At 48.2% G+C, this 11,571-nt stretch overlaps 1 protein-coding gene across 1 annotated transcript in view; it reads right to left on the reverse strand.

Moving 5' to 3' along the window:
* SHE (Src homology 2 domain containing E) overlaps positions 1 to 11,569 on the reverse strand; it is a gene marked incomplete at its 5' end in the record, with an annotated part of 16,613 nt that extends 5,044 nt beyond the window's left edge. Inside the window, 3 exons of the mRNA XM_014540642.1 lie at positions 4 to 145; positions 9,136 to 9,262; positions 11,321 to 11,569. Coding sequence (XP_014396128.1) covers positions 4 to 145; positions 9,136 to 9,262; positions 11,321 to 11,569 — 518 coding nt within the window. The remainder of the gene's footprint in view (positions 1 to 3; positions 146 to 9,135; positions 9,263 to 11,320) is intronic.
* Between the last annotated feature and the right edge of the window lie 2 nt (positions 11,570 to 11,571).

An 11,571-nucleotide genomic window follows, 5' to 3' on the forward strand; every position in this document is an offset into this window, starting at 1 on the left:
TGCGGCGGCTTCCCCAGCAGGTCCTTGGAGCTCCGTCTCCGGGCCAGCGCCTCGGGCTTCACGCCCGGCTCCCCCGGCTCACAGGGGCTGTCGAGCAGCTGCAGGGCCTTCACCAGGGGATCTTTGGATCCTCGGCGTCTGATTTCTGAAAAACACGCAGCGCACACAACACCTTGAGAGAAGAGTGCCCTGGAAGCCTGGAAACTAACCGAGCTGCCTTTCCCCCTCCGGCTGGGCTGTCGGTGTGGTCGAGGCGGCAGAGGCCGCCAGCACTGCTCCTAAGGGCTGCAGGGAGGAGCCTACAGCCTCCCGCCAGGAGCCGAGCCAGATCATGGCACCGGGTCGCCGGATCAGGGGTCACGTCTGAAGACAGGTGTGCGCTGGGGGCCACCTGCAGTCTGGGAGAACAGACGTGGCCGCGGGGCCACCTGCTCACATGTTCCTGACCCCGTGCTGGCTCCGAGTACAATTTACCTGCAGAGTTTTCACTTGTTGTCAGGAGATCATTTTAATAAAAATCAGCGGAGTGTTTACTACATTCAAAGCATTGGGCAGTAGACATAGTCTTGACTTGTAGGTGGTTTCAGTTATAGTGGGGGAAGCCGGACACATTCACAAATGACACGTTAACAGGCTAACAATTGCAGGATAAATAAAAGTAAAAGAGGTGTCACGGGGAAAAACAAAAACAATGATCAAACAGCTAACATTGATCGATCGTGTGCTATGCATTCAGCACTATTCCAATCCCATTCTCATTTTCCTAGCCGCCCTGTGAGATGGGGACTGTCAGCCCCCCAACATCACAGAAGAGAAAACCGAAGCACCGAGAGCTTAAGGAAACTGCCCAAACCATTTTAAGTGGCAGAGCCTGGATTCCAAAACAGGAAGTTGGGCTCCAGGAGCCATACTCTTCACCACGGCATTTGGATGGACTCCAAGTAGAAGAGAAATGGAAGATGAGCTGACTTTGATAGAGAAGGTCATTTCCAGTGGAGGAAGCTGCAGGAGTGAAGATATGGCGGTGGCAACCATAAAGGGCTCGTTCCCAGAAAGGGGAGTTGAGAGATAAGTTCAAAGGACAGAGGCCAGGAGAGAAGAGAGGTAGTGGGAGAAGCAGCCAGAAGAGTAAGCAGGCCCGGGCACCAAAGTGTAGAAAGGCCAGGATGCAATGAAAAATGATTACACATTTTTTTTTAAAAACAAGTAACAGTTACATTTCTGTTTTGTTGGGAGGTAACGCCAACACAGTGTACAGGATGGAATAAGCCAGAACGGTATGGTCTGGACTTCGACAACGAAGACTGGGAAGGAGTGATCAGGTAAGAAATGGATGCAAAAAACCTGATGCAAATCAATCAGCCGCCAGCTAACCAGCCAGCCACCGAGGGGAAGAATCGGCAGTATCTGGTGACGGCCCAGCGCGGAGCCCAGAGGCCTTGGCAGGTAGTTAATGTCTAAGGTCTGGACAACCAGAGCTGGGGCTGTAGACCAACAGAAGCAGTAGGTGGTTCTTCTAAATGCCCATCAAGGAAGCTTTCCATCTGTCCACTTGGTCATGGTCAAGGAGGACCTTTCTAAACACAAACATCTCATCTCATCACTCAACACCCCTTAGCTCTCACCGGTCTACTTATAAGGTACAAGCTGCTCAGCACGGCATGGGAGGCCTTCTGGGACCAGGTCACGGCCTCCCTCTCCAGCTGCTTCTCTCAACACCACCCTGCCCCATCCCTCTGCAACCCGATTCTTTGTTCCAACCAAACGGAACTTGTGAAATTCCATGAGCACCACACTGCCTTATGCCCACTAGTGTCCAGGGTGATCTTCCATCCTTTGAAATCTAACCTCGCATCTCCCCCTCCAATTCCCCACCTCTCCCAGGTGCCGTCACTTGGCCAATCCACTCTCCCCTTGCACTTCTCCCACTGTATGGATTGGTTTGTTCTTGTGTCTGTATTTCCAATTTGGTGGCGACTTCCAGGGCGGGGACCACCACCGTCCTGCTGATTTTTGTAGGACCCCCAGTTGTGCTAAATAATAATCGGATGGATGGGAGGAGAGACAGAGAGGAAGGAGCTGTAGAATCTTCAAAAAGGTGACAATACGGATCCGGAGTTCAGCAGAGAGATGGAGGTCAGAGTTATGCGTCAAGGAGGTACTCGCAAATGGATTGTTGTTAGTCCTGGGAGAATGGAAGCAATCCCAGAGGAAAGGAGGCGGGTTGAAAAGAGGATCCACGGAAGGATCTGGGACTTCTTCAGTGAAGGGTGAATGGAAGACGAGGTGCCAGCAGAGAAGACTGAGCAGGAGTGGTCATGTGAGGAGGAAGAGGATCACAAGACTGCAAGGCCATAGGAGCAAAGGAGACTGGGCACGGTGACACTATGGAGATGCATCACTGACTCTACTAGCGAGGAAAGACTTCTTTTTTTGATTGATTTCAGAGAGGAAGGGGGAGAGAGAGCGAGATAGAAACATCAGTGATGAGAGAGAATCACCAACTGGTCTGCCTCCTGCACAACCCCCACTGGGGGGTCAAGCCTGCAACCTGGTCATGTGCCCTGACCGGGAATCGAACCCGGACCTTCTGGTTCATAGGTCAATGCTCAACCACCGAGCCACGCCGGCCTGGCACCAGGAACGACTTCTTTAACAAGGAAAGGACAACAGATGAAACGTTCAAGGGAAAAGTTATTCAAATCAGGACTCTAAATCAGAAAGGACAACATTTATTCATAGGGTGAGGTTATAATTCTGCTGGATAGGGGTCCCTGCCTGCAGTTCACTGGAATCACCTGGGAGTTTTCACACCCACTGAGGCCTGGGTCCCATCAGCAGAGGACCCGATTCCATCGGTCTGGGGTCTGACCTGGGAGTTAGAGGTGCAAAAGCCCCCCCAGGTGATTCTAACGAGAGGCAAAGCCTGAGAAGCACTCCCACACCTCCTGGTCCCCCTGGTCCCTCTGTTTTCCTGCTCTCCAGCGCTCGTGCCATGGCTAGCCAAAGAGCAGGGTTCTCCCGTATCGAAAGCCTCCACACCAGAACAGGCGCGCTCGACTGTCCCCACCCCCAGGCCAGGAAAGGGGCCTGGGGTTGTCTGAGGTCTCCTGCATCTCCAGTCCAAGCCTCTTGACTTTTAATCCCACAGCTTTTTTTTCTTCGTAGCTTATTCTAGATGGAGTTATGGAAAATAAGAAACAAAAACACACTCTGCTCTCGGTTCAATTAAGATAAGGCTGAAGTTTTTTTTTTTTTAAAGAAAAAACACAAAGGAATGCCTAGGATGGATTTAGAATTTTAAAGTTTCTGATGTAAACCTGTTTGCCCTCAGTTTAGTCTGGCACCAGCTGGGGTAACCTTTCCCAGGGCTCGTGCCTCAATTCTGTCTCAGTTGAGATAAATGGAAAACGAGTTGATTCCAACCTTAAGACAGACGTCATACGCCTAAGAAAATGTCAATACATTTGTGTGAAAGCGACGCACAGCGATTAGAACGCCGAGTTGTTATCACACATGTCTGCGTCTTCACTTGTGAGATGCGGTCCTTGCACTTCTATTTCAGGCAGCCTGTGTGCACAGAGCTCTGGGAAAAACACTGGCAAGCAGACAACGGGGGAATGCTCCTTCCCGAGATGGTCCTGGGATTGGGCAAAATCTGCAAAGTAGTACCATCTTTTCAAACAATGTTTAATTAAGGGGGGGGAAAAAGGGCTTGAGCACAGGGCCCCTCCGCCCCCTCCAGGGGAGTAACCTTCCAGTCCCTTCCAACACCTGGCTGCCCCCAGCCAGAGGCGCCATAGAAACAGAAACAATCGCGGGGCTGCAAGCCGACCCTTCCTGCAGGGAGAATAGCCCCTGACGTGCAGAGCTGGCTCCGAGAGGAAACGAGCCTGAGAAGGAGGAAACGGCGAGAGGAAGCTACGCCCTGGCTTTGCCGATAGAGGCCATTTACATGGCAGACAACAGAATGCGGCCAACGGGCGGCAGATAAACACCCATCTGCAGCTGAAACCCAGGCCTGACCTGCACCGGCTCACAAGGTGGCGTGGAACAGAATGTGGGCTGACATCTTCCCTTCCCAGCTCTGGCTCTACAGAAGTAGGCCACTTATATTTAAAAGCCTAGCAGGCGACTAAGACTTCCTTTTACTAAGTTAATTGTAGTCGGGACGTGTTATTCCTCCAATTGTCCGGAATTCTCTTTGAAAATGGAATCCTCTGGAGCAGCGGTTCTCAACCTTCTGGCCCTTTAAATACAGTTCCTCATGTTGTGACCCAACCATAACATGATTTTCGTTGCTACTTCATAACTGTCATGTTGCTACTGTTATGAATCGTAATGTCAATATCTGCTATGCAGGATGGTCTTAGGCGACCCCTGCCAAAGGGGTCGCGACCCACAGGTTGAGAACCGCTGCTCTGGAGTGTCTAAAGAATGGCTGTATTCATTGTGTATGCATGCACTAGCCTGTTATACCCGGTATCTCAGTGAAGCCTCACAATGGAGTTAGAGAAGTGTTATCCCATTTTCACGGGTGGGTAAACTGAGGCTGTGCAGCAGTCAACGGGGAGCCATTTAGCACTGACTCCAGAGCTTTCTCTATCATTCCTTACTTTAAGCCCCAAAGATCTCATGTAAACCGTGAGTTACGATTTCTATAATGCACCTTTTCCCCTAATTCATTTCATAATTTAGCCTGTGCCAGCCTAAGCTTAGAGCCTCATAAAGCTCTTATTTCCTCATAGAATCAGAAAAAGGGTTCCCTCCCGCACGAAATCGAACCTGACACCGGATGACACGCCAACCAACTGAGCCACACTGGCCAGGGCTGGCAGGTAACGTTTTTACTTACATCTTTTATCAGTGCTCGAGCTTTTGATTTAAAATTACTTTAACGTTTTCTGAACAAAAGCAGATGTAATTCAGAAGCCCTGAAATTTAAGTTTAACAAGGAAAGTAGAGACAAATTATATAAGTAAAAAATAGTCTTCTATTTATACATTTTTAATTATGGTTAAATTTTTAAATGGAGACCTGAACAATGAGATTCTCCTTTAGATTTCACTATTTAAACAAACCAACAAAACCATTTGGAGGCGAAAATACACATTTTAAACCACCTGCGACTGCAGCTCTGTAACGAAAACCAATGGTTGCTAAGTGACCCGGTGTCTCCACTCTGATGCTGCATAATTTGGACAAGTTATGGAATCTTTCTGAACCTTGGTTTCCTCAACTGTAACACAGAGAATTCTAACACCCACTTCTTAGGGTTGTAGGATTTAGTGAGGCAATTTAGCAAGCTTGGCCCCTAGCAAGCACTCAACTTGTGTGATACCAGCTGCGGAAGGAATGTTTTTTTTATTTTTATTTTTTACAGAGAGGAAGGGAGAGGGATAGAGAGTTAGAAACATCGATGAGAGAGAAACATCAATCAGCTGCCTCCTGCACACTCCCTACTGGGGATGTGCCCGCAACCAAGGTACATGCCCTTGACCGGAATCGAACCTGGGACCCTTGAGTCCGCAGGCTGACGCTCTATCCACTGAGCCAAACCGGTTAGGGCAGGAATGTTTTTTTAAATCCTCACCTGAGGATAGTTTTTCCATTGATTTTTTTTTTTTTTTTTTTTTTAAAGAGAGTGGCGGGGAGTGAGGAGGCGGGTAGAGAGAGAGAGAGAGAGAGAGAGAGAGAGAGAGAGAGAAACATCCATGTGAGAGAGACACATCGATTGGTTGCCTCCCACATGCGCTCCCATGGGGCAGGATCGAGCCTGCTACTGAAGTACATACCCTTGACCAGGAATAGAACCCAGGACCCTTAGGTCCACGGCTGACGCTCTAACCACTGTGCAACCGGCCAGGGCTGTGGAAGGACTTCTGACACTGAATGGCGGTTGTCTTAGGGAGCCTGTAAAGACCCTTTTAATGCTGACGTTTTCGTGGCTAAACCCCATAATGCTAAACGATACAGAGTATTTCTACTAAATATTTAGCTGCAATGATTCTGCTAATTTAGCAGCACAACGAAGAAGTGTGTACTATTATTGCCTGGTATTCATAGTCATATCTTTTTATGAGCAATCCTCTGAATAAATAAAAGCAAGAATTTATTCATAGATTGATACAGCCTTAGCCTTTAAAAGTTAAGAGCAAAGTCTTGGCAGGGATCCAGGGAGCCTGGGGCCCAGGGATTTGGCCTCAGGAAAGGTACTAATGCCTCTTAATTTGTTTCTTCCTCGGTTCCCCGAGGCAGATGATGATTCTCATTCTCCGCCTCCTGGCACTCACCACTTTTCAATGACATGTTTTCTTCTGCATCGGTGTTAGGTCTGTCAGCCCCCGGGACTGTGAGGGCCGCAAGGACAAGGGTCAGTGGGTCTTGTTCCCTGTATGCCCAGATCCCAGCACGGGGCCTGGCACACGGTAAAGAAATATTGGTTGGCTGTTATAACATCACATCAGGAGCAGCGTTCTATACACCCAAGATACTGTTAAAATCAGACATGCTGTTCCCACTTCACAGTCATTAAAAAGGCAGGTCAGAGGTTGGGAGCTCCGCTGTGAAACCATTCATTAGTATTATCTCCTTCTGCTACCGAAATGCAGAAACAAACTAAAAAGAAATCCCTAACGTCCCCCAAGAAATATGGGACATTTCGGAACTTGGACTTGACAACAAATCACACAAGAAACAAACTGAACAAAAAAGGTAAAAGGTTTTTTTTTTTTTAAAAAAAAACACACCAGGCAGCAAATCTTTTATTCCCGGCTTCCGATAAACTCACTTCCTGTTATTCTGCCCAGCTGTGTAACCTGCGGGTAGAATAAGAGGTATACTCTCTACATTGACTTAGAAAGTGCTTTTTGATATATATTTTAAGTGAAGAAACTTTAACATTCATCAATATATATTTTTGAAAAAGCACAGAAAAGGTCGAATAATTTTTAAAAGTAATTTAAATTTTTGATAGATTTGAATTTAGTCTCCAACTGAATATATTAACTTCCCATTCCTAAATGAATTCACTCACATACACGACTTAACACACGAGTCTGGAATTAACAAATGCTTACATATTTAATGCTAGCTATTGTTATTATTACATTTATTCATGTTGGACAACTTTAACTTTTCACTATAACCCTCTCTGTCAGTGAATGGAAAGATGCCTTACTGATGAATACGGTTGAAGTGCTTTTGCGTGCAGCACTTCATATTTCTTGGGGCAACCTGGTATAGGGAGCAGACGACCCCCATCTGGAGTGGGAAGATCTGAGTTCTAATTTCTGCTCTGTCACTTACAAAGTCTTGGGAGCTTAGGCAAGTCAGAATCTCCTTGATCCTGCATCAAGGGGATGGTACTGGAGTTTTGTGGGGATTATATGGAGAACAAAAGATATGGTCATTTTTAAAAAGCACAGCACTTTCCCTATGATCAGTGTGGCCCCATGAATAAACAGCGGGGCTAGAATAGATAAACTGCTTATTCCAGTCAAAGAGAAAGAAGTAAAACCCAAAAGACAAAGGAAGGTGAATAAAAAGGAAACATTTTTTCTTAGACTATCTTTTTCCTCAATTTCATGTGAAAGTAAATCTTTTCCCCTATTTCTCTCAAGCCTCCGATATTTTTTAAAACTCTGACTAACTTCGTTTTCACTTCCTTTCATTCACAGATTTCATTAGAGGTCACAGTCCAGTGACCTTCAGGGTCACAGCCTGGCCGGGGTACACCCTCCCCAGCCCCGGCCTTATCTCTGCAAGCAGAGCGCAGGAAACAGCAGTGCCTTCCTGTGGCAGCTCGTTTGCATTTGGGAGCCTGTCTTGACCCTTCCAGGGGGAGCTGAGAGCACCCCCACTTCTGCCCCCAGCGGGTCTCGGCCGGCCGGGCGTTGCGTTCGTTAGTTCGTTACCCTCTGCTCAACTCCTCCCAGGCTTTGCTTGTGGAGCCCGAGTTGGACAGCTTTTCAATCTGCTTTTACACAGAAGAGACCGTCTCCTGTGTGACCAACTATTCAGGCACCAAACGCACGACACTCAAACCAGGCTCCTTGGAGTCCGCACCCGGAAACTTCATTTCTCATTACGGATTAAAGCGTGTGGAAGGGAAATTAGGCGAGTAAATAACTTACTCTAAAGTTCACAAATAAAACGAAATCATTAGTAAATATATCTTTTTCAAGTACTGTTTACACCAGTTTAAGGGATTTGTGAATAAAAGGGAAAAGTTTGATACCAAAAGTGACAGGGGGATTGGATTGCTCAGCTCATAAGTTGGAATGGTTCCAACTTGAGAAGTTACAAGGTTGTCAACTGGTTTTAGGGGGGCTTGCCTTGAATGGCGTGGCTCATGCCAGTGATTGGGAATCATTCCTTAGTTAGTAAGCATTTTGCTCCAATGTTGTAGAGCTTGTGGAGAAACCAATGTTCTGTAATACAGAGGACACCGTCACTTTGTACCTTTTGACAACTTAAAATCCTTTAGGGATGTATTCGTCTCTTGGTGCAGATTTATGACTCCCAAGATAGATGATAGAGCTCTGAAAGTGGTCAATCTTAACACTGAAGATCACATTCTGAGCAGATCTGCAAACTCACTATGAAAGAGTGTCATTTTACACAGGATTAGAAAAACTTTAAAGACCCCTTAAATTCTAAAACGGAAGGATGCAAACTATACAGGAAGTTAACTAGATATTTGACTTTCGTGTTTTTGTTGTTGTTAAACCTCATCTGAGGGTATTTTTCCCATTGCTTTTTCTGAGAGCGTGGGAGGGAGGGAGAGAGGGGTAGAGTCGGGGAGGGGAAGAGAGAGAAGCGTGGATGTGAGAGAGCCACATCCACTGGCTGCCTCCTGCAGGCAGCCCCATCTGGGGGCAGGAGCAAAGCCACCGTCCAGGTATGTGCCTTGACCGATAATCGAACCCTTGGGCGCACGGACCGACACCGACACCTGAGCCACACCGGCCAGGGCTTGACTTTAGTTTTGAGTCTAATTTCTGTTCCTTCCACTCAGCATGACCTGGTTAAACGGCTTCATTCCTCTTCCCTAAACAGAGAGTGGTTACTGTTTTACACACTCGAAGCGAGTGTGAGAGGTCTGCCCCCACTGAGCAACTCCCGGTTACGGACCTGTTATCATCTGCTGAGCGTCATAGGGTTCCATGTAGCCGTCGTTCTCGCCTACCCTCTCGGCATCCCGCTGACCTTTTGTCCGTTTGGCATCATACGGGTCAGCGTAGTCTTCTAAAATGATGACCTGTTAAAGAAGCAGAGGAGAGCCGCTAAGGATTATCATACGCCAGAATGGCAGTGGCAGCCAAGTGTCTACTGACAACCCGCTGATCTGAAAAGACATCAAAATCTCTAGTTCTGGGTAGCTTTTGCATTTGATCCTGTTATCCACCGAGCTGCACAAACATCTGATTTTTTTGTAGTATAACTGGTTGTCAGCAATTCATCTAAACTCCGCTGATGCCCACGACTCTTTTCACCTCCTTTTCTTTCCCTAAGCAATAGAGCATTTATTTGCTGGGTTAAAGGGTGGCAGGGGTGGGGTCTATAGAGCATAAAAAAAAAATGCTGGTCTACCACCTTCCCCATGATCTGGTCTGTTTAATGCCAGCAAAATGAGCAAATCATGGTCAGTCAGCCAATCCCCCAGGCACTGCTGCATGTCCGCGAGCACTGGCTAGGGAATCAAAATAAGACCAAGACCCGCTTCTTGTCTTTCAAGGAATTTGTAACACCTCTAAAGGGACAGGCTTTATAATAAGAAATAGGTCAGAACTAAACACCCTTGTGGGCGTTCTAGGTTCAATAATTCACAGGCAGACTTGTTCCCAGAGGCTACAATCAGATAGAGTTTTGATCAGCGTTTGTGTCAGAAAGCACCTATTCTTCTGAAAATACCAAGGGGCCTGCAGAGGTGGTGTGTGTGCAATAGTTCTGCTCTGCAGCAGCTGTGTGACAGACAACGTGGGAGGTCAAGCAAGAAGCCCCTTCCCGGGGAAGCCTGCTCCACAATCTTTGATTACATTCTCCAAAGAGTTCACGGAGAAGGACAGCTGGCGGGAAGAACGGAGATACACAGCGAGAAGTGAGGAAGAGAGTAGGAGCCTTCCACTTGGGAGGAGACGGCCTAAGAAACTCCGACATCTAGAAGTGATGACCACGGAAACACCCAGGCAACCGCTGCGGGGGACTCGGATTAACCACTCCCTCCCTGACTGTGTTCTTCTGACTGCCCACCGTGTGAATGACATCCCTGAAGCACAGTGAGGAACAGGAAGTGTGACGGGCGGCCCAGGGCTGCAAGGTGCATCCGATCTAGTTAGTCAGGTAGACCACTCCTATTCGGGCCAGCTGGGGCTTGGCGGTCCCGTGCCTGGCGCAAGGTAGGCATGCTGCAAATACTTGTGCAAAGAATGAATGGAGGAATGGATGGAAGGACCCAAGGCAGACATGCGTGGTCTGCTCCTCCGGCTCCTGACTCCATTCAGGTGGGCAGCATGTTTGAAGCCGGGGCCAGAGAAAATTTAAGTTCCCACGGCAGGAAGCGATCATCCGGGCTGGAGTCCGAAAGGCCCTCTCTCCCCACTTCACACAGAAGAGTGAATTTAAAACAAACACCCAACTCATCTCTGTAAAAACGGAGTGAGTCTCTTTACTAGTTCCCCGCATCTGTCATTTCCTGGAGAGTGTTCTTTGTTCCATTCTCTAGCCCCCTGCAGAGCCCTGTGCCCCTTCCCCTCTCTGGCTGCTGCACAGCCAATGGTCATGGGCTGAATGAAAGGGCTGTAAGCTTGGGGAGCTGGTAAGCTTGGAGAAACCCTTTCTGAGGTGGGGCTTCCAATCTGGGAGGTGGGCTGGGCTGGGCTGGCCAACCCCTCTCTGGACCTTTGAAAATCATACTTACAAGTTTGGAGGCCACCATTCCTTATGCTCAAGAGGAATTAAAGCTAGACACAGTCTAGCTTTGCAACCCTCCCTGGATTCCAAAATTAAAATAGACCACCCCGTATAAGGGGGCCAAACTGAACAAAGCAGGAACGTTTCATTCCATTCCTCATCTACGCTGCTAACTAAATTAAACGCAGGGTACATTTCTGCAAAGCTCCCCATCCTTAGAATGAGGATTTTTTTCCCCAAGATGAAAAAACGAATGGTTTAGAAGGGTCACCTAGAAGTCACCAAATGCTAGAGGGGGAAACACATCCTTCCCGTCTCTGAAGCAGAAGGAACTCTATCTGGGGGTTCGCAGGGTCGCTGTCGTCTCCCACGGGGAGAGGTGGCCCAGGGGGGACTGGATTCCTACCGTGTCTTGCTGCTTAATAATCTTGCCCTTGTCCAGTTCGGGGCCCAGGGAGGAAGGGGATGAGGACGCGGAGGAAGAGCTGCTGCTGCTGCTGCTGCTGCTACTGCTGCTGGGATAGCTGCTCTTCCCATTCTTCTCCTGAGTGTCCACCTTGATGAGCCTGTTGATGTAGGTGCTGCAGCCCGAGCTCTTGGCCGCGCCCCGGTGCGGCTCCTCGTCGGTGGTCCGGGAGTTCTTGCGGCTCTTGCCCG

The sequence above is a fragment of the Myotis brandtii genome, unplaced genomic scaffold (assembly GCF_000412655.1).
Source record: "Myotis brandtii unplaced genomic scaffold, ASM41265v1 scaffold250, whole genome shotgun sequence".
NCBI lineage: Eukaryota > Metazoa > Chordata > Mammalia > Chiroptera > Vespertilionidae > Myotis > Myotis brandtii.